General features: G+C 40.8%; 1 protein-coding gene across 5 annotated transcripts in view; it reads left to right on the forward strand.

Moving 5' to 3' along the window:
• The window catches only part of CAB39L (calcium binding protein 39 like), a 59,964-nt gene that overhangs the window by 23,806 nt on the left and 12,249 nt on the right, over window positions 1-23,909 (forward strand). For all 5 annotated transcript variants that reach the window (XM_019286349.3, XM_019286350.2, XM_019286348.3 and 2 more), the window contains 4 exons: window positions 709-857; window positions 11,062-11,226; window positions 15,374-15,492; window positions 20,951-21,119. In XM_019286349.3, the coding sequence (XP_019141894.1) occupies window positions 756-857; window positions 11,062-11,226; window positions 15,374-15,492; window positions 20,951-21,119 (555 nt within the window). In that variant the 5' untranslated portion in view covers window positions 709-755. The remainder of the gene's footprint in view (window positions 1-708; window positions 858-11,061; window positions 11,227-15,373; window positions 15,493-20,950; window positions 21,120-23,909) is intronic.

Genomic DNA, 23,909 nt, shown 5'->3' on the forward strand with positions numbered 1-23,909 from the left:
ATGTTTCAAATTAAACAAACAATCCATTTTCATTAAAATGCTCAGTTTTTCATTTAAATGTCATGAAAACATTTGTGTTCATATTTGGGCCTGATCCTCTGTTCCTTATTTAATTCAGGCAATGTTTTACACAAGTGAGATCTGATCTACAGATTCTTGACGTCTGTCAGACTTAGGGGATAGCTGAAACTGCTTCCTCTCATGGTCCCTTAGGCTGAAAAAGCAAAGCAGCTGAAGAAGGAGAGATGGCAGAGAAGCTGGGATCCTAACTGCAAATCTCTAAACAAAGGGTGCTTTTGGTGTGCTGGCATCTACAGTTGGTTTTCTGCATTGTGCTGGAGCTGGTGAAGTCTGACAGAAATCCCTATGTGAAATCTAGTGGAGCCTGCCAAATGTGCAGGGTCCAAAATACATTTGACATAGGCATGGCCTTGCTGGAGTGCCGACCTGTAGGTCAGAGCTTCCTTCAGGAAGCATCCAGCTCCTGTCCAGGTGCTGAGTAGTTGCTTTTCATATTCTAATGGTGGCTTGTGAATCCTCGATGAACTTGCAATAACTACACATGGGAACTTTTACTGCTCCACTGAGTGGCTGAAGCAAAATGCAGTGCTTAAGGCATAACCTTTTCTTGTTCACAATGTCTTTGTGTCTTTTTATTGTGTTTTGTATAAACCTTAAAAGCTGTTTTTGTTTGTTGTTTTATTTAAGGCAGCCCTCTTCTATCTTGAAGGAAGAAATCCAGGTGAAGAAAGACCATGCCTTTGTTTAGTAAATCACACAAAAATCCTGCTGAGATTGTGAAGGTTCTGAAAGAAAACATGGCCATATTGGAAAAACAAGAAAAAAAGACAGACAAGGTATGAGGTAATGTTGTAGAAGACCAATAAGGTTTTTATGCTGGGAGAACAGTAGAATAAAGGGAGTAAAATTGTGTTTGCTCACTGCCCTGATTCTGCGAGTGCTTGCCCCTGGAAGTAGCTGTGTGCTTGAATGTTTCTGCTGAAACCAAGGGGCTTTTGCATAAATGAAATACATCAGATCTGGGGGTCAAACAGAAAATGCTGAGATCCAGGAGCCTCGGCCAAAACCAAGGGTGATTTCCCACTACTTTGAACAGTAATGAATCTAGCAAAACAGCTTGGAAGGTTGTGTGAAAACTATTGTACTGTTAATGGTTTTAGTAGGATAACAAATGAGGTTGCTGATTAATGTGTAGATACCCACAGAGAAAAACTCTACTTCTGATGAACATTGCAGAAAACAAGAAACCTGTGTGTATACAAATGTATATAGAAGAGATCTCACTCTGTCCATCCTTTCTAATGTTCTGGGTGCTAATGCTTCCAAAAAGAGCTGTGCTACTCATTTTCTATTTATAGAGGCTTTTGCTAATATTACTGCTCTCTTCTAATTCCATGACACAGACTCGAGTTACTTTTGCCACCTTTCCAGTGACCACTTGATAAGATGCACCCCAACACACAAAATGCTCCCAATTAGGAATCTGTGCTTGCATAAAATCAAATTATTTTTTTATTTTTTGCATCTGAGACTCTGGCCCTCTATACTATTGCTGTAGTAGAAGTATATGGTTTTAGTTAACAGCAGACCAATTTTAAGTTAAAATTGACTGTCAATGGAAGCAGAAATAGCTGATAAGTGGCACTAATATATTTTTAATGGAGCTGATGTTTGCGTGCGTGTATGTTGTGCTTCCCCCACCTTGTGCAGGAAGCTGTATGAAAACAAACCCAAGCCAAGGCATGGAGCCGTTTGCACCCTTAGTGAGATCCTCTTAAAACTTTTTGGTTTAAAGCAAGTAGCTCAGAGTGTGTTAATTATGTAAGGTAAGTCACACGGATTTCTGGGAGGTCTCTGGTATTTGATGTTTCATTCTGAAATACTTTCAGTAACCTGAAAACTGAGAGAATTTGTCTCTGAACTAAAACGTAAATTAAGTAACTAAATAAACCAACAGAATCTGTTCTTCCCTGCTGAATTCATCCTTTGGAGCCTGATTAAAGAAGACATTCAAAGCAGAAGCTCCATACTTGGGTTTCTTTTCGATTTGCTTTGTAGAATGACTCCTCTGGGTTGTGGTTTTGAGAGTTTTTGGCTTTGAGCTGGTTTGCTTATTTGGGTGTCAGTGACAAGGAGAAATTCAGACTTCTTAGAAAATGGAATGCTCAGTGTAAGTTTTTCATAAAAGGCAGAACAGCTGGTGTGTGTTTTCCTCACAGAGCAAAAGATAACGGAGTGTTCCCCTGGCATATTAGAATGGAAACAGCTCATGAACTTAATGGTGCTTATTCTACAGGAGGAGGCTGGTTTTCACTTAGTTTTTATGTACTTTGTTGCTATGGGATAGAGGCTGTTCCTGGCGTGAATGTGGGTGATTAGGGCAGAGGATCAGTCCCCTAACAGCAAGGCAGAAGGTGAGGAAAGCCTTTTTTTGGATCAGTATAGGCTTACGTGTCTTGTTGACTCAGGACTTTGTGCTGTGATGTCAAGGAAGCTCATAGGGCCCTTTTCCTTGCAGAAGGAAAGATTTGAGACTCCTTGGTAATTCTGCCTTTCATCTAAAGTGTTCCACTGAGCTGTCCTGAAATAAATACCTGTTAAAGAAAACAGCTAAATTTATTCTCCTGAATTTATGGAAGTAAATCATAAGGACTACCTTTAGTACTGAGATGATGATAAACTTTAAAAACTGGCAGGAAAAATTGCAAACCCAATCAGCCCAGTCACACCTGCTGCTATCCATTCAGGTTTGTGAACTTAGTAACACCGTTTCTAAGTGGTGTTTGCAGTTTGAACTGGAGAAGAAAAGACAATGGGAAGACTTTCAGTGGCCCACAGGTTTTCGAGGGATACTCAATAATGCCAATGAGTAGGATCTTTTCATGAGCAAGATTAGAGAAATTTAACTGAAAACAAAAGCAAAGAAAAACAAAGCACAGTGCTGTACTCTGTGCTCTTCAAAACCTAGCAAAGTTTTTAATTTTACCTCCAATTTGATTTCCAAAGGGAGAAGAAATTTGTCAAACTGTCATGAAAGTGCCTAGAGGTTTAGCTACTGCAAGAGCCAGAGACCCTGGATGTTTCAGAGCTGGGTTTGGACCCTGTGGCCCTGTGACCAGAGAAGTTTGTGGCTGTCCAATTTTTCAGATTTCTAGCTCCTAGTCTGCTGTAAGAACTAGAGGAGTACTGTTATGCCTCACCATAAAACCAAGGTTCCCAGGACTTCCAGGATACAACTCCAGAGCATCCCTGATTTTGTGTGCGAAGTAGTTTCCAACTAGGACTTGCTTCAGATGCTTAAACAAGATTTATCCTGTGACAATGAAGCTGCTATTGTAGTACAGCCAATGTGGTATGTGGGTTGAGATAGCTAAAAGCTGCTAGTACAGCCAGTATTGGCAGAGAAGTGCAGCAAAGCCAGAATTAACTGCAGGGCTAGCAGAGAACCCCCTTTCCTTTCCCAGCTGAGAAATCCGAAGTATGAGGCGAAGATGCTGTGGGCAGCCGGGAGGGCACAAAGTCAGACAGAGAGGAGCTTAATACAACCTTGTGCAACTTTCAGCAGGAACCATCTGTGTCGTGGAGGGGATCTTTTTAAATAATGCAAAAAGGATCATTCCTGCCAAGCTGTGCAGTAGAGGGAACTTTACAGCAGAGCAGTTAAGACTTCTCAAGTAATGAGAAGAGGGTGGAGAATATAACTTGACATACAGGATGCAGAGAAGCCAGTCGTAAGCAAAAAGGAAGTTCTACATCTTTTCTGAGGCATTTCCGTGTGCACAGATAATATACAGAGGTTTGCACTCTTTCTTCATGATGATTTTTGTTACTCATGGAGTAGTACCAATGAAGCTTTAACTAAACTCTATTGACTGCACTAGCATCTGTCTCCTTAGATAAGGATTGAATTTGACCACCTTTCTCCATGTGTTTAATTTTTTTTAAACTATTAATGTGTGTAGTGTTGCCGTAGTGTTTCTAAATGCTTTTTAAACACTCCCAACTGAAAATCAGGCTGATTTTTGAAGTTTGGTTCTTACTTTTATTTTATGTGTGGGTTGTTTTGTTTGTTTGCTTGCATGGTTATATGTGTGCTTAAAGCTTTTCCGTTTTCTCAGCTACATTCTTATGCGTGATAGACCACAGGTTGAGAAGTGCCAGCATATCTGGCTCCCTTTCCTCTGAAGTGCTCTTTCTAATAGCTTGTTTTTACAAATTTTTAGAAACAATATCTATTTTAAAGAAGGGATTGCAGCACTGGCAAATTTAATGGAATAATTGGGAGATTAAGTAGGGTAAGACAGAGTTGAAAAAGTGGACTAAAATTTCTTCATCAACAATCCTCCTCTCTTCCAACATCTGAAATAAAATAAGGTGTTCTTGGAGCATGTACAATTGCTGACATCCTGTTTGGGCTTTGATGTGGTGAAGTTTTATTACAGTATTATATAAATGTCATTACAATTTAATCTCAGTCACGTAGAACCAATCAGTCCTTGAATTTAATGAGGAATGCCCACTCTGGAATTAACTAGAAGAGCAGGAAAGTATTTAAATACCTAGGAAAGAAAGCCTTCAAAGCTTAAATTCTCTTCCTTCTTTCTGGCACTAACTCCTGTAGCATTTGGAGGATGCATGTAAATAGGGATGAAGAGAAGAGAAGAGAAGCCGTGGTACCAAGAGGTCCTGTTGAACCTGAGGAAGAATGGACAGCATGTGACACTCTGGTCACACTGCTTCATTTATTACTGCTGCGTCGCCGTGTCTTTTGTTGATGGATATTGTAAAGGAACACTGATAGAAAGGGTGCCTGACCCACCTCACAAAAAAAGGGGTGTGACATCCTGGCTTCTCAAAGCCTTGTGTTCAGCTGCTGAGCCCAGTCAGCACAAAGCAGTGCAGGTGGCATCCAGTTTGTCTCTGAAGGACGTCCTTGAACACATCACCCTCTTGCTGCTAACCAAACACCTTCGGGTGCGGCAGCCTGACTCAGTGCCATATGCGGTGCCTACAGGTTTGGTAACATTTTCTGTACCTGCCCTGCAGCAAAAGCCTTCCAAGTGTCACAGGCTTTTAATTTAGTGCAGCAAACGGATCTGAGGTTGGTTGAAACTTGGTCTAATCTTTGCATGTGGTCTAGATGGGCTGAAAGATTTGCAGTTTCTGGTGTAGCTGATCCAAGACATGGGTTTATTGTGGAAAATGAACCCAAGTGCATTAGAGCAGGTTCAGAGCAGGCAGAACTGCAGGCTGCAGTGCCTTTAGTCAGTGTTCAGAAGCAAAGTGAAGCGAGATGTAAAATAACCTGAAGTGTCGCACTTTTGCCCCTTTCACTTAAATCTCTCTAACAAGACTGCTCGTTCAGGTAGGTCACTGTAATCTGTCCTCTCTTTCATCTCCACGTGCTGTAACAAATTTGGTGCTGTTTGGAAGGGTTGGGAGAGCAGCATTTTATTAAGGCTACAGTAAAAAGACTTCAAGACATCTGGAACAAATACTTCTATCAATAAATCCTGCTTTTTTGCATAGCAACAAGGAAGCCATTACTGGCTGCTGTTCACCTTGCTGGCTGCTGCGTCGATAAAGCTCTGGGGACTGGTGTGTGAGACAAGGTGCATGCGGAGGGCTCTGTGTGCATTTGCATGGAAGAACAGTAGCGTGGCTGCCGGGAACATGAATACCCATGGATGCGATTCTCCAGCTGCCAGAGCCAGTTGCAAAATTGCTTTCCATTTCATTGCTGCACACTGAAACCGAGGGAATGAGATAAGAAGGGTTTGGCACCCCTTCCCCCTAGCTCTGCGTGTCCTGGGGTTTTGTGGAGGGTTTCATGTTTCGGCTTACCTGTTCTGCTGAGGCCTGTTATTGCTCTAGAGGTGGGAGAAACTCCAGATACTATCAGGTTCTGGTGCCAAGAGTTTAAACCTGTCTCTTCTGGTTGCTTTTATTTTTTAAGGACCTTAGAACCTTTAGTTCTGTCTTAAGTGCAAGATTAACAGTGGGAAAGGAATTTATGTCCAGGTGGGGCAAACCTGTCTTCCCCATTTAATCATGCATCCTTTTAAAAGGCGTTTCCCTGTTGTGCTTGCTTGGCCAAATTGTCTTTGCCAGCTTCCTTGAGTACTAGTCCATACGGTTTTGCTAAATGACAGACTTCAGGCCTCCTGATCCAAAATACCCACAATTTTACCTTGTAGGTCCATTTAGCATGAAATTGCATCAAGAATAAGTCAGTTGGGGTGATCCTGAAGTTACATGATTGTTGGATTCAGATTCTGCTAATGGCTTTTCTTGGGAATCCTTACAGTTGCATGTGGAGAGAGGTTCATTGACACTGTTTTTAGGAGAAAAATAGGTTTGAATCACACAGTGAGAATATTTTAAAACCAGATAAGACCAAATCAAGGAGCTTTATGCTTTTAGTTGCAATATATAGCATGGAGTACTGGCAGATCACTGAATCACACGTTGGAGTATTTAGCATCATGCTGGCAGGCATCTCTGTGTGTTACTGTTTCCTGCTGTGCAAGAGAGCAACAGTTTATAGAGAGATTTTCAACCTGGAAATATGCTAGGTACACAAATAGAAGCTGTATGGCCCTATTTGCCATATTTTTATGGCTCTCCTCTCTGCATCCTATCCCACACATGAAGATCAACCAGTCTTTCAGGGAAGATTTTTTTCATATAGAATTTCAGGGAATCATTTCCCCATAAGCTCCTTTCTTTGTGTTATGTTCCCATTAAGTCAACAGTGACAAAACTTTGATCTGTGAGGAAAATAAACTGAGACACGAATCTTCAAAACTTCCCACTCTGGTTGAAGCTGTTGGTAGGTTTAGAAAGACACATAAATTCTGACCAAAAAAATCAGCATTATGAGGAGGGGGTGTTGAACATGTTTATAATTTAACATAGAGAAGTTATGCAGGCTTATATATGCTGTCTGTTTTCCATCTCCAAGGATATTGTAGATCATCTAGTCCAGTAGGGTTAGCAGAGTAATCCAAGGAATGTTAGATTTCAACATTTACACAAAATCCTGTCTTTCAAAATGGACCCAAAAACCTCTTGTGGGTTGCCCGTCATTATAAACTGTACTCTGTGGTTGCAGAGTCAGTTCTGGTTGGAAAGAGACTTGTTTGAAAGACCAGGAACTTGGCTTAGAAGGTTGAGATCCTGACATCTGTGCAGGGACAGCAGTGCAAATGCTAAACTCATATGTGTGCTGGGAATCATCTTGCATTTCATCCTTGCTTTTTTGTACCTACCTGCAGCTTTTGACTGTCCAAACTTCACCGTGTCCGACTTTTGACATTTGTCTGTAATATGTATAAGCTGTTCTGTTTAGGATTATCTGTTTAATTTTCTCCTTTCCTCTTTTTCCCCCCCTCTATTCACAACGGCGTCTCTAAATATAATGACATAAATTCAGTCATGATGGAAAGGAGGTGTACCTAGAGGATAAAAGGAAAATCTGCTGGAAATAAGATTGTGCCTAATTGCAAGAGTGAGATGAATGGCTGAAATGCTTTGATATTTCATGAAACTGTTTCTCTTGCACTGTAACTTCTGCTGGAGTGATTGTTGCAGCGCTTCGCTGTTGTTGTTGTTGTCACTGATGGAAAATAAAAAGTAGCATGGAAGTCATAATAGACTTAGGGGTTTCTAGCAAATCCTTTTTATTTTTTTGTCACTGAGATTCTGTTTGTGACATTGGGGAGAGGATGTCTTGCTGAGGCTTTTTGTTGGTTTTTGCAATTTTTCCTAAAGAGGGTCAGGACCAGTCTGACTTCTTATGCAGATATGTTTCTGTCATCTTGTATTTTCCATGTATTTGAGTGAATAAATGTGCTTTGTTGTTTGTTTTGGACAGATCTTGGGTCTTTGGATCTTGGAATGTCTTTTTTCTCTGAGTCTTAAGAAAGTTTCCATCCCAGAAACAGTACTTACGTACTTAAGGTATTATTCTAAAATTGCTGTGAGATGAAGTGGAAATGTCAAAATGGAGACTGTTAATTTGAATCTGTGTTCGGGATTATGGTTTTCCTCTGGATACATTGTGAGGGATAGGCACTGAGGAGCGGTCCTTAGAATTGACTGGGAATAATTTTTGGTGGCAAGTTGCACGCCAAAACACAGACCATGGCAAGGCTAGGAAGGGGGAGGAAGTGACACATGAAATGTAAATTTCATGTGGAAAAGCTGAGGAGATGAGTGGATGGGATGGCAGGTGATTAGAGAAATGCGGCTGTGGTGCCCAGTTCTGCCCACCAGCACCAGTGTTCTGTTTCATTTTCTCACACTCCACTTTACTTTTTCACCTCCTTTTTGAGAATTAAACCTAAAGCTGAATCTTGCAGACCTATTTTCTATATATCAGAAAGGACTACTTATACTTGAAAGGAAAGTTATTAATGTTTTTTTTTAACTACAGAATGCCAGAGATATTCACACCCAGCCCAGCAGAAAGGGTGGAAAGCCAAAAACGTATGGGCTTTTCCTTTGAAATGAAAATATTTCCCTAGCTCTTATAAAGATTTAGAGCTTTAGTTTCTAAGATAGCACCCCTGTTGTTAATCACATCTGTACTCTGTGGGATATCTCAAGTGACACACTACTTACATTTGAGGTAAAAATAGGCTCTTTTGCTGAGTGATGGTAAAGAACATCAAGACTTCAAGTTATCACATAGTCATGCTCATTTACACGCTGCTCATGCTGACCCATCTCAAATAGCAGAAAACTGTGAGTAGGTACAAAGAGATTGGAGGAGAGCAGTCCTTTATGCTGTGCGAGATCAATGCTTGAATCTTCCAGGTAGCTGCAATGTAAAAGTGGCTTTTTACTGTGGTTAGGTTTGGTTTTGGTTGTTTTTAGGACTTCTAGTTTTTTCCATCATTTTTATTCACTAGTGTGAATAAAATCTGTGATTGGAAGTGTTGGGAGATCAGCAGCAGGTGAGAGATGCCTCTTCAGAGCACTGTGGGGTTATTTTATGCAGATTGATGGGATGGTATTTGAAAACATGATGTTTTCCTTTCAATATATATGAGAGATATACTGAAAATATTGATCTGGCTTTTAACATCCATTAATTTCCAGTTAGCTTTTACAAATCACTCTTGGGTTTTCTGTGTTCGTCTTGATTTTTTTTCACATGCTATGCTAACAAAAGGCTAATTTCAAGTAAAGGTTTTTCAAAGATGTGAAATGCTGTCCTATCTTCAGCATCCTGCCTGGAACTTTGCTGTCATTCTCAGCTTGCTTTCAGTCCTGTTCCTTACTTCCTTTCCACTTCTGGCCAAAGAATCCAATCGGCCTTGCTGCAGGTTGTGTGTTTAATAAATATAACCCGACCCAGAAGGAGCCATTGCCTCCATAGCCCCACGGCTGCAGCAGGTGGGATTTAAAGCACACACACCCACATGAAAAAATGACTCCTTTGCTCCATGGAGTCTTTTATTTGTTCCAAGTGGAGCAAAGCTGTGAGGAGAGCATGAGCCAGAGGTGCCGTACTGCAGCCAGTGGTCATTTTCCATGGGAGGTGGGGTATTATCACTCACATCTGATTTAAATCCGCTGACTGCATGAATGCTGAGCTGTTACCTGTTCACAGACGTCTCTCTTCCCTTTCCCTGTTGTAACCTTGGTGATCAAAATACTTTGTAAGGTAATTCCTGATTCATCGTCTAAATGAGGTACCTGCACAGGATTAGTATATACTAGGTGGGAGCAAAAGATGTGAAAGATTTATTTTACTGCACTTGGTGGCAGCTGTGGAGCTTTACAGCTTTACTAAAGCAAATTGTTTAATTTAAAATTTTTCGACCTGAGACTGAAGTGCCTGTGCGCTCAGTGAGCAAATCCCTTGTGGAAGATGCTGGCTCAAATCACACCTGATGAGGAGAAATAGGTGGTGGCAATATGAAGCTGTCAAGCTTTGGCTGGGATGGAGTTAATTTTTTTTCCTAGTAGCTGGTACAGTGCTGTGTTTTGGATTTAGGGTAAGAATAAAATTGACACACTGATGTTTTAGTTGTTGCTGAGCAGTGCTTACACTAAGTCAGGGCCTTTTCTGCTCTTCACCCCACCCCACCAGCGAGTGGGCTGAGGGGCACAAGAAGTTGGAAAGAGACACAGCTGGGACAGCTGACCCCAGCAGGCCAAAGGGATATTCCATATCACCTGGCATTATGCTCAGTATATAATGCTGGGGGGAAGGCTGGCCTGGGGCTGCTGCTGAGGAACTGGCTGGACATTGGGTGGTGAGCAATTGCATTCTGCATCACTTGTTTATTATTATTATTATTATTGTTATTTTTATTGTTATTGTTGTTGTTATTGCTACTATTCTCCCCTTCCTTTTCTGTCCTATTAAGCTGCCTTTATCTCAACCTACAAATTTGGTTCCTCCCCCCAGTTTCTTCTCCTGTCCCTCTGAGGGGGAGTGAGCAAGTGGCTGTGTGGTGTTCAGCTGCCTGCTGGGCTAAGCAGTTCCACAGGGCTGCAAGGATTTATTTGGGTTCCCAGCAGAGGAGCTGGGACAGTCCATCAGGAAGCAGTGGATGGGGAGGCAGCCCAGCAGCCACCCCTCAGTGGGAGCAGCCGCCAGGTTTGGTACCTTCATCTGGCACCTCTTGCCCCATGTGTGCCCTGGAACCCGCTGGGGAGGACAGGGGGAGCAACAGTGAAATTGCTGCTGCTTATGCAGGGCTGTGCCTGCCTCCAAACCTGTTACAGGATCTTGCTGGCACTGCTTGGTAATTGCTTTCTTGGCCCTATTTTATGTCTGTGGTCTGTAAGTGATGGCATGCCATGTTTAAATGGAATTTATCTTGTGTAAGGCCTGCAGGATACAGTATGGATGCTCCAGCCTCCATGATTGCCTAAAATGATTAAATCATTTTGCAATAAATAATGATAATTGCAAGAACATTTAGAAACATTTGTTTTGAAATACATGTCTTTTAAAAGAACTCCCTTTTTTTCCCTGTTTCATTTTTTTTAAAACAAAACCCATTATCTGCTGGGGGGAAGGCATCGGAGGAAGTGTCAAAATCTCTGCAAGCAATGAAGGAAATTCTGTGTGGGACCGCGGACAAAGAGCCACCCACAGAAATCGTGGCCCAGCTGGCACAAGAGCTCTACAACAGTGGCCTTCTAGTGACACTTATTGCCAACCTGCAGCTGATAGATTTTGAGGTAGGTCAGCATCCGTAAACTTCTTTCATCTCCTTGGTCTTGGTGTTGTCAGTGAGTAAAGCTGTATTTTTCTGAAGTCTAAATAATTTCATTGCATTCAAAACTTTTTCACAGGCTGAAAAAAGTATCTGCTCTAGATTGGTTGGTGTCCTGAATGACATACTTGTACACTGGCAGTAAATCTGGGATTTTTTAAAATTAAAACAAAAGCAATAAAGAAATATTGCCATGTGTATCCAAACAAGATATGACATGGTGCTGGGAATACTGTCTAGGAGCAACCTTGTAAACTGCAGGGATGATCTTTGGGATAGTGCAACTAGAGCTGTCTCTGAAGAATGTGTCCGATTTAGAAGGGGTTCAAGGACATGGAATAAAAATAATTGGAAGCATGGAAGATTTCATGTGACAAAGACTGAAAGAATTAAAATGGTTTAGTTGAAAGGAAAGGAGTTGAAAAACATGTTAAAAACAGACAGCATGTCACAAGATAATTTGGGTGTCCCCCACTTAATTGTTTAGATTAAAAGAAGAAAGGAATATAACTTTTTCTTTCATGGCAGAAAGATTAATGTGAATGTATAGGTTTATATATTATTTAATGTTATGTATTTATATATAGAATTATACATTATGTGAAACATCTTGCCAGCTTTGTTGTTAAAACCAAAAACCTAGTAAACAACTGCTATGACAACTGAACTTGCGTATAAGTAAGGAAAAGGAGAGTTATACTAGCAAAGATTGCAGTAATTCAGGATAAATATAAACGCTGTCAATTTACTCTTGACTGGTAGGGATGGGAATAAACTCTGGCACTGTCAGGTCATTGTCATATACTTTTGGTTTGCAATCAGCTGGAACAGTGGCCCCCAGGGCCAGTTCCATGATTTCTGTGGCTCCTGGGTGCTGGTGACTCCTCACAAGTGTCAGACCATCAGTGGGAAATCCCCACTCATGGGAGCCAAACTGCCACCGCTGAGGTCTGGAACAGGAGCAGTACCCTGAGCATATGGGCAGCTGCTGAAGAGAAAAATCAGTTTCTCAAAGAGATCTGATGCTCTCAGAGACACCTTTTGTGGGAGTCATGTGTAGAAGTTACTTTCTTTCCATTTTGTGAATGAATGAACTGGAGGAAAATGGATGATTTATGTTTCCTTTTTCCCACTCTTCCACCTCCCTCTGGTAAATCCAGGATCAAGGACTGATTTATTTATTGTCTTCTCTGTGCTCCTCTGGTTACTGTTAGATGTCTAATTATAAAAATACTCAAAACCCAGCTACCCAAGCCCTTAAAAAACCCTTTAAGAAAAATGGAAAAGAGGGGAGGAGAAGATACTCTTAGCCCAGAAGGGACACTTCTGCATTTTTTTTAGTTACATGACAGTCTGTATTGCCTCTGCCAGAAAAAAAATTCTGTATGAACATATTGAACACACAGTCTTTAAAATCAAGCACTGCATGAAATACCTAATCTGTTGTTGAATTGCTGTTATTACAAACAATTACAATAATTCTTATTGCAAAATATTTTTTTTCATTGCAAAACTTTTCAATCATTTAGCCAAGCTGTTATACATGTTCTTTTGACAAAACACTAGAAATGAAATGTCACTGAACAAGAGGACAGTAAGAGCATGTGCTGCTTTGTCTTCATGTTCCCACTGACTTTTCCAGTTTATCAGCTGTTCTGTTTCCATTCTGTTATATTGGTGGCCACAGTTGGTATTTAAGTCTCTTTGTTGAACAAGCAATTTCATCACTCTATAATATGCAAGTTAATTTTTTGATCCATATGTAATGGTAGAAAGCAAATCATAAACTACTGAAAATCTGATTTCTGAAGACAATAATGTGACTTTGCTTTGTCCTGATTCCCTGTCTCCTCCTTGCCACTACCCACTTTGATCCCAGTTTTTCACAGCTGAACTTCCCTTTGAAGATGTGTTTTCAAACACTGTGTAGGGGAGACTTGCACACATCCATCACACATCCGTAGAAAACACAGGTTTATTGCTTCTGCCACTCAACAAACAAGATATCATTTCAGTGATGATGTTGTTATGAAGAAACTAAGTCAGGTTGGGCAGGAACCCAGAATCAAGATCAGACTGGATATGTAGGAATTTAAAATATGAAATTTATTTTTGAACTTAGAAGAACTGTGGAAAGTGTGCACACAGAAAAAGTCGACTAAAAATGTAGTTGTTATTGTGTGTAAGCCTAAAGGTTCACAAACTGTAAAGCCCCTAAAATAGGCAGCAAATAACTTCAAGCCCAGGACTGATGATGTTAGAATCTTTCCCTTACTTTGCCTTGAAATGGGGGCTAAATTATGGTATAGGTAGTATACAATTTGTTATTTATATAATGCATCCTTGGCAGGGCTTTTTGTTCTTGATTAGCCACTTTCTTTTCATGCTGCCTTATCTTGTGCTCCAGTGGCCATGTGTATTTCATTATAAGGCAAAATTCAATTGCAGATCCAAGTAAGCAGCGTTTCAAAAGTACTCCTCCAATTTTAATGTATGTCAGGTGGTGAGGGAAGTCTGTTGTGGTTCCCTCCTATCTGCCTCCATTCCCTCTGGAGAACCCAGAGAGATCAACTCTGGCTTTCACTGTCACTGATCTCTAGAAAATCAGCTATAATTGGATACATAGATCTATATATCTATATCTATCTCCTCTCTGCTCATGGATATTATGCTGCAGTGCACACAGTATTAAGTAACTAATATAAAATTTGGCAGAGCAGAGAGGATCACTTAATTTTTGGCCATCTTTACCTCATCCTTTCAACAGCTCTTCTCTGTCTGGATTGTTTTCTTCTTGGAGTAACTGCTGAAGCCCGTGGGGATCGCAGGATTCCAGGCATATGATATGGGTGTTGTAAAGATAGGGGAGAATGGGATGACTTTATACAGAATTAGCCTGTTTGAAAGGATGTCCAAGGGTCAAAAAAAGTGTTGCAGACAAAGGCAGATGGACTGACCTGCTCTGATTTGATTCTCCTGTTTAATTCCCTGAGTCTCCAAGTCTCCAAGCCAGCTGGGCTGGAATGAGTAGGAAAGCAGAATATTTTGTGTTCCCCAGCACTGATTTATTTGTAGAGGTGAAACCAGGGAATTTTCCTCCATGTGAAACTATCTGCTCATTGGCTTCAAACATTCAATAGGTTCTCTGCCAAGGAATGTTTGTCCTCCCAAGGCAGATCAATGAGCATGTACAGATTATAAGTGACCTTTTGCTTTAGCTTGCCCTGTGCATAGTGACCTGCTGTTGACTCAGTGCCTTGGTTACTGGTCCTTGGTGCAGCCGTCTCCCACCTCCCTTAACTTCACACATCAATTTGTCTGCTGTGCCAGGAAAGACAGCAGCAGGGGAGGAAGAGGATTTCTAATGCCAGATGTACTGGTGAACCCTGTGGCTGAATAGAACATGATTTGGAAAGACCTTCTGGAAAGCTGTTTGCACAGGGAAGCATTTGAAGACAAAATGTGATTGTGTAGATAGGTGCATACAGCACAAAATTAGGACAAAGAGAAGGACGTTAGTTTTTATTAGAGACACATATGTGATGCAGCCATTTTACTGGTAGTAGTTATTTCATTTTTCATGGTAAATAATGGGCACAGTTTAAACCTAACCCTGGTTTTCAGAAATTCAATCACACTTGGAATTGTTTGCATTTGACTAATGAAAAGCTTTAGCTGCCTAAGTGTAGGCAGTGTGGCAGTGGTTTGGTAGCAGCTCGGTAACTTACATTTGGAGGCTACAGGAGCAACAGCACGCACGGCAACAGCACGCTTGGCTCAGGGTAGTGGCTTGCTTTTATGGTGCGTTAGGGTTGCTATTTGAAATAGCCACGGACTTGCTTGACAGTGTCAGAGGAATGCACATCTTCATTTAGGAAAAGAAAGGTGCAAAAGGGAATGGGGCAGTCAGGAGCCTTCAGAGCTGCCCGAAGGAGGAAGCCTTCTTGTGGCCTTGGAGAAACAGCAAATATGAGGTGGAGAGACTGTGCAGAAAAAAATAAAAGAGTGACTTGTTCTGTTTTCAATTTGAGTTGTACTTTAAATAGATATTATAGTAAATGGTCATTTGCTCATGTTTTTCTAAGCAAAGATATATTTTGCTTCTTTAACAGGGCAAAAAGGATGTTTCCCAGATATTCAACAACATCTTGAGAAGACAAATTGGCACACGCAGCCCTACTGTGGAATACATTAGTGCCCATCCACATATCCTATTCATGCTTCTAAAAGGGTAGGTGCTTTAATTTGATTTTCATTAAAGAGCATTGCCTGGAACATGCTGGCATTGCAGTTGATCTACTTTCTCACTTTTAGTTTAAAAAAAAAGGATTTTCAGATTTTGTTCCAGATTTCTTACTTTATTTTTTTCATATTGACTTTTTTTCTATGGAACTCTATACTTTTTAATGATCAAATTATTTCATTTGGATGTTATTTCTTCACCAAACTTCATGTTGAAATAATTATGTGCTGGTTGTTTTTGACTGCTCCCCATGTCATGTGTACTTCAGTTCTCACCATAAACACTTGTGTAGCATTGTTGGTGACTGCTGAGGTTCATTTAGGCCTTCTTGCATTGCAGGAGTGACCAACAGTGGTGTCTGTAAATAACTGGAGTCAAACTGGACCACTGTGTGGTAGAACAGAGAGAAGCAAAAACGCATTAAAAGAGTAGTTGTGCCTGTGGGACAGACTTCTCCAATGCTTGTGGCCACAAGTGAACTTCAACTTTAAATTAATTCTGTAATTAATGCTACAACATTCAGCATTAATTTTTTTTTTTTTTTGTCTTTTTAACCTCAGGGAGTGAGTGCACAGCTCTAACCTGGTGGGTCCCAAGATAAAGTGGCCAGGGAGGGGGAGTAGACTCCTGTATGGAGAGCAGATCACTTGTTGTTGCATTCAGGAGTGCACAAGTGTGGGCCTAAACCCCTTGAGGTTCCTGTACCCTTGACTTTTGACAAAAGCACCTTCTGTTCAGTGAGCAGCTTTGGTTTACCAACCCTTGAAGTCTACTGTCTTCTGCTCAATTTTCTTTTGACTTTAGGATTTTGTTTATTTTTTTTCCTAAGGAAAGGAGAATATATGTCACTGGATTAAATAATTGATGTGGGAATAAGTGCATTTATTAGCTGATCAGTATGGAACAATGTGAACTCTCATAGCAGTTGTATGGTCACACTGGTAACAGCCATTCAAAGCCATGATATAAGCCTTTTAAAATAATGGTTATTAAGAGAATGATTCTTTTTAAGTGTCTTTCTTGCTCTTGAGGTTGAAGAGTTGAGTTTTTACCATTTGCTCCATAGCCAGGAAAGTACTTAAGCACCATCTAAGGCTTGTGCATAACAAGTCTGCAGCCCCAAGGGTAAAATTCCCTTCAGCCAGCCTCCCCCCTCTCCCAGGGACAGACCCCAGCCGGGAGAAGTCTAAGCACAGGAGTCGTTTAAAATAGTTATTTCCTTCAGAAGTGACCACATTCCAGGACAGCTGAGTAAGGAAAAAGTAACCAAGAGAACTAAACAGTACCAGGGATTTCAAGAACAGTGAGCTTGTGATTGAGCATGGTGGCAAAGTTCTTGGTTGCTGGGACTAGAGGAGGTGGGGAACTGCTGCCTTCCTTGCAGGGCAGAGTTGTGGGAACCCTGGCAGGTGTCTGGGCTGAGCTGGGTCTTGCTCTTAGAAGTATAGTGATCTGTTGTGATTTAGCTTTAATTTTGAAACTCTTGACTTGTTTTGTGTTACTAAATGCCAGCTTCTTCAGAAAGGAAACCTCTAAGGTAGTTAAATGCATTTTGATTTCATGTGTTCATTAAAATTCACCATTTATATATACCTCAAAATAGTAGTTTCAGGGCAGCGATGATAATTCTCTCCATCATTGTTACAAGCTCTTTTTAATTTCATATGTATATACAATCATTTTATTCCCTTTTCTCTGTCTTTGCTTTTTCAGTTTTTCACTCATTTTGATCTTGCACGTTGCGCATGTATCGCTACCATATGTCTGGGCTTTATTTAAAGATAAAAAATATTTTTGGATTATGTCCCAGATTTTCTTTGGCAACTGTAGCAACCAAGAATATTAAGATGGTAATGAAGCTTTTATGCATATATTCTTCTGACAGACATTTTACTGTAAATGACCTGAGTCAGTGGATGAATTTAAATGGCATCACTTAGATGCTTTTTTTGGAGAATCCTGCTGCATGCAGCAGCGTGTCTGTGGTCCTCAGGCTCCTTGTTCATGATGTCTTGACTAGCCCTCTGAAGTGCTGCACTGGCTCAGAATTGCCATTTCTGGAATGTCTTGTTAAAAAGTAATTTGAATCCATCAGCAGAAGTCCAGAGTCAGTCCTGCCCAGCCCTGATGCTGCTATCTGAGCAGCTGCTGCAGAACAGCGTGATGATGTCAAATGTGATGATGCCTTCCCTGCCTGTGTCCTGCTGAAACCGAAATCTGTGCCTGCAGCCAGGGCAGGGCCCTGCACACACAGCTTGCTGTGTGCCAACGGCATGGGGTGCGTGTGTGCAGTCAGCTGTGGGACTGGGAAACAAGCACTTCATGTTAGGCACCACCATGTGAAAATGTGACTTGAGGACATGTTTTCATATGTATTTAATGCTGAATTAATTATATTATTTATATAATGCAGATATAGATTCATATAATGCTATAGGAAATATAGGAACCCAAAATCTGCTTAAAGGAAAGTGGGTTTGGCTGACTTGTGCCATTCCATGTTTGTTACATGACATCATGACATTACCTGGAGAGAAAAATAAATCACCTCCACCATGACTGCAAAAGAAATGGCCCAGGACTACTGTGGCTGTTGTATTTCTATTGGATGGAAAATTTCCTCTCCCCCTGTCAGTCCCTCACAGTGAAAGGTTGCTTTTTTGCAGCTTAATGTGAGCTCTGTTGGGTGGGAAGGATCTTCAATCAGAGCTCCCACCCAGTGTTTCCGGTCTCATACTCCAGTGGAACCGCCAGCTTGAGATAACAGTTCCTACCTTTTCGACTTCGTTTTACTTGTTGCCTGCTTCCTTCCAGCTTCTCAGCTTCAGAAAACACACAGCACATAGTTCACTTTCTTTCTCTTTCTTTCATTTGTGTAAGTTATTTGACTTTGCTGCTGCATGAGGACTTGCTTTAGTAGCATCTTATTTTCTGTGTGCAGGCTTTGTGTATAGGATTTCAGATGAGTACAGTGTTTTGCGTACATAGAGAACCAGTTGTATTTTGGCCAGTTTTTTTCTCTGGTGCCAGCCTATTGCATTAGCCCAGAAATAACTTTGGTCCTTTGTAATTTAAAATATTTTCCCTCCAGGACAGTGACTGTTGAGGACTTAGTTTACGGCACTTGCGCTGTTTCTCTCAAGTGACAAATTTAGAAGATTCTTTGTGAATATATATCTATAAATCTATATCTCATGCCACATGCTATCTCCAACCTAGACATTGCCCCAGCCTGTGTTGTGATGACCTTTTCATGTCACAGTACAGTTAAAGCTTTAATGGTATATTGGCTGAGGTTGCAGAATTCCCCTTGAGTTTGTCTAAGGATAAACTCAGGCTATACAAGTAGTGCAAAATCAGATCAGAATATATCTGTTTAAGACCTTGTGTCTCCCAGGCTTGATGCCTTCCAAATGTCCTGCCTGGGCTCCTCACTTTGTACCATCTTCTGCACTAACCACGCAAGAATGATTCCCTTTACGCAGAGATGCATCTCTGCTCTCAGTCTTGCCTGTTGCAACATTCACAATAAGTGTTTTGAAATACTTCGAGTCCATTGTTTCATTTTCTAGTTCTCTCCAGTATTCACTGTGTGGGGGCTTCTGTAGGTTGTAAGTTCATCCAAACAGAGAAGAACTCAGTATATTTTTCTGTTGTGGAAATACATCAGCATAGAGCACTAATTGCTCATTAGAAGTGATTTTGAAACACATTTCTATCATTCCTGCCTGGTGGCTTTCTATGTAAGTGTGGGTGAAAAGGACATGCTACCTATGACTGGGCAGCCTGTAAACTTCTTCCAGGCATATTCCAGGAGCCAAACCCAACTTCTCTCGCTTATGTGAACAGCCAAAGCTCCATAACCCACTTCCAGATAATGGAGCATTTGACTAAGAATGATTCTGTTGATACTTAATGTTTTTAAAAGTTATTGTGGTGGAAACAATGTAATTTGCTTTTATTCCAACCAAAATATTCATTAGCCAACTATTAAATATTTTCCTGGCTGCACTCCTAGGAGCAGCTCTGCCTCATTTTCCTTGAAAATTAGTGTTCCTGTTAATGGAGTTGATGCCTCTATGGGAAACATCAGCGAATTTCTGTTGTCTGAAGAGTTAGAAATTCAACTTTGCAAATGCTTCCCCAAACCAAAACAAATAGGAGCTTGAGTGCCTGCATTTCCCTGAGGGTGGGAAGCTTCATTTGCCTGTTTGGAATAGCAATTCATTTTTCATTAAGCCAACTATTGTTGACAGCAGGTTGAAGTATGCGGCTCTGGTATGCTCGCAGAACACTACTGTTCTTTTAAATTGCAAGCTGGTGGTAAATTTGAGGGCCCACTCACAGCACAGATGGCATTTTGTATTTTTCTTCTTTTTTTTTTTTTTATTTCTTTTGGCCTAGTGATAGGAATTAATTGTGCAAAGGGAAAATGATGCTGATAAGCTCTGGGTGATAATACACAGTTCTGATATAGTATAACCAGTTTATTGAAACAGAGAGTGCTTTCTGTCCCCTTGGACTTTACCACTTTCACATGATTTCTGGCAGACTGCTGGAAGAAGTTCATTTTAAGTCCTTCTTGACTGTTGGATTTAATCTTTTTTTTTTTTTTTAAATATGTTTCTAACAGTTTTGTTTCAGATTAATTTCAGCTTTAAAGAAATCAAGACCTTATAGAAATAGAGGATGATCTGAATTGCCTCCCCCCTCCCTCCTTTCCCTTCCAAGGGAGAGATGTGTGCTGGCTCCTGGCTATTGCAATGCATGTGCCATAACAGGATTGTAACTTGAGGAATGGGTACCTGTGTCCTGAGCACAGCCATAGCCTCTGCAGAAGAGGAATTGAGCAGAACTCCTCCTAAACGGCAAAAAAAAAAAAAAAGATTTTGCAGAGCTACAGAAAGCTTAATCCTGTGTAGACTGCCTGGAGAGACTCTTCCTGCCTTCCTCATTAATACTCTAGAGCAACATCCTCTAGAAGAGGAGTGGGAGGAGATGGGTGGTCATGAGGTGTTACACTTTTCTTGGATAAACTGAGGAGCTCAGAATTAAATCTGAAAAGGGAGGTTATTCTGTTGTATGGGCTGTGCTTTCTCACAAATCCAAAAGGGTGAAGGAGCTCTGTTGACGTGTTGCACACTCCCCACGGTCTTTCCACAGAGAGGAGGTGTAGTGCAAATTTACACCGAAATGTGTTTTGGCTTGGGAAGAGAGAGGTTTGCAATGAAAAATTCTGTCAGCCTTACCTGTGTGTCTGCTCCTAAGCTTTGGGATGAGGTCCTGCAGTTGGGTACAGCATTGTGGCTGGGAGCTGCCATCCGTGTGTGGTGTCCCCTCTGGCACATGCATTCCCTGTGCTACAAAGTTCCCTGTTGATAGAAAAGTGCCTGTTTATCTTTGTTCTTCTGTGTTTTGATGTTTCCTGTTTCTCTTCATTCTCCAGATATGAATCCCCAAATATTGCCTTACGTTGTGGAATTATGCTGAGAGAGTGTATCCGCCACGAACCCTTGGCCAAAATCATACTATTTTCAGAACAGTTCAGAGACTTTTTTAAATATGTGGAAATGTCAACATTTGATATTGCTTCTGATGCCTTTGCTACATTCAAGGTAAATTATTCAATACCTGCATCATAATTTGTGTCAAAAGCAGCACTCCATCAGAAGTCATCACTGAATGTTGTGTTGCTGGGTGGCTTTTTTATTGTTCAGTAAAGGATATAATTAACCCTTGGTCTGATTGTAGCAGGATTCACAACAGTGATCAAGTCTGCAAAGAATTTTTAGGGAAATGTAAATCTGTATTTAATTAACATTCTTCACTCTGATAACCCACGGTCTTCTATGCTACCATTTAAAACTCAAATTAATCATGTATTACATACAGTTCTTGTAAAATGCATAACCTTTTTCTCTCCCTACCTTCCCCCAAGACAAACCTGCTGCCCATCATGACCACACCAGTAAATAGAAGGCAGCATTTAAAACTAACATTTGAAATCATTGTAATTTTTGCTATTCCTTCTGAGCTCAGCAGTCAAGTTTAGATTAATGCCAAGCCTGCTCATTATTTTACAGTGTATTCATAGTCTTACTTTTGTGATCCATGGTTCAGTGTAAGGACTGTAGTGCTAAAAAGCTAAGTTGGTGGAAGCACTGCACGGGCTCTGTGTAGAGTTTGTGTTGTATTAAAAATGAGGTTGGGTGAAGCTGCCAAATTTCTTGGAGTTTGCATGTGACCATCATCGTTCCCACCAGGTGCTAGTATAGTCTTTGAGAAAAAAAAAAAAAAATTCGGTCCCTGAGGACTTCACATACAGGGAAGATTAACTTATTTCTGAAAAACAATTTAAGGAAGCTGAGGGAAAATCTTTTTAGTTAAAGACTCTTCTAAATATAGATGTAACTCCTTTTTTTCTTATATCACTGAGCTCCTTGCTGTCATAGAAACACATTGTTTATTCTTTCCTTTCACAGCTAATTAGAAACATGATTAGACAGACCTCAGGAGTAATTGTAAGGAATGTTAGAACTCAGCTCAGTGATTCAACATACACTGAAACCTGGCTTTTTAATGGTGTTTACTAACCTACTGAATGGGATAAAGATTTGCATAATGGAGATAACGTTGCATTCTTCACTAATGACTTGAGCAGGATTAGCAATTCAAATCACCCCTTAATCAATTGCACCATCTTTCCCTTATTTTAAGTTTCGCTGTTGTGGTGTCCATTAGGTAAAGGTTATGAAATTCAAAGTAGCACAGAAACACAGACAAGGTAAAAAATGCAACATAACAGAGATATTTAAATCTTTTGTTTCTGGCATTTTACCCTGTGCTCAGAAGAATATTTGTCTCTGGTCAGAAAAACTGCTCCTGGACTCAGTTCCCAGCTTGACAGAACAGATTTGCGTCTTCTCCCCAGGTCCTGCTTTGAGCACGGACAGCAGAGTGTGTTGGCGGTGATGGACAGTCTTCACCCCAGCCAGGAGGAAGGATGGGGACAGGGGTCAGTTAAGCTGTGGCAGGGACTGTAGGCTGCTACAACCCTCCCAAAAAAAGAGGGATTGATGTTGTTTGTAGATCTACAGCTGTAGAATATACTTCTGTCCCCTGTGAACTGAGTGTATTTTTAGCAGGATTTAAAAATAGAAGTCTACATCCTCACATGCACTGGAAAGAGTGGAGTATGAGGGCAGTTCATCGTCAGACAAAGGACAGAAATCGCCTTTTAAAATGCTTGGGGGAAATGTATTTAGTTTTAATTTTAGTTTTTTTGAAATTGCCTCTTAGCACCTGGTACATGGTCAGTTCTGGAAATAAACCAGCTGCTCATCTCATCTCATCTCCTGTTTGTCTGTTACCCTGAATAGCTGGAACAGCAAGAAGTGATGTGGAAGCAATTGAATCATGAAATATGGAGCTACCTCATTTCTAATACTGGAAAAATAAGTGCTGTGATTGCTTGCTGGCTGGATTACTGAACTCATGCTTTTGGTTCCGTTGCCCCCATGTTTGGTTTGTAGTTGCCACCAGGGTGTCTGGTTCAGAGCTGAAAGCCTCGGATAGTCTATGCACCAGAGGAGGGCTCAATTAAATATGCATTAAAGTCTGAGGATATTTATAGTAGGGAAGTACTGGAATTTTTTATGATCTGGAGATGTACTTCTTAATTAAAGTTACCCAGGTGCATTGCAGAGAGGAAACAGAGCTGTAAAAAATGCAGAGGAAAAGGGCTTGTATTTCAAGGTATAAGCTGGCTGTGGAGGCTGCAAGCAGCAGTTGGAACATGCTGGATGAATGCTGCTGCTCCACGCTTCCTCGTCATTTCCTATGAAAAACTCATTTTGGATTATATTTCATTTGTGCCCCCTGTTGAAGGATGTTGTACTTGCCTCTAAGCGCCCTGCATAAAAGCTCCTGAATCATGTGTTTCACTCAGCCTTTAAAACTGCTGTCACTGCAGTCCTGCTAAATGAAGGGATGTATTTAAAACAGGCACTGGATTTTGTAGCACTCTGCTTTCCTCTTATAATTGATGGTAAAAATAAATTAAAGGATTAGTATGTAAAGGATTTCTTTTATTTGTGAGGATGTGTCTGTGCATCTGCTTGAGTTCCTCATCAGCTTCAGTCTCTGCCTGGGTAGGGAAAGCATGAAAAAGATTATGAAAAGGAGCAGAAACTGATTAACTGAAAAATACCAACTTGAATGGACTTCATCAGGCATTTATTGTGATCAATGTTGTGTTTTAAAAGAAGCAGTAAGATAAAAATCATACTTAAATGCCTCACACTGGCCACTCCATTTCATAGCTATTCATCCAGTAAAAAGACTCAATTTCTTGTGGAGCTGAATATTTACATCTCTGTCGCTGAGCACCAGCATCCCCATTCTGT

Source organism: Corvus cornix, chromosome 1 (assembly GCF_000738735.6).
Source record: "Corvus cornix cornix isolate S_Up_H32 chromosome 1, ASM73873v5, whole genome shotgun sequence".
NCBI classification, from domain to species: Eukaryota; Metazoa; Chordata; class Aves; order Passeriformes; family Corvidae; genus Corvus; species Corvus cornix.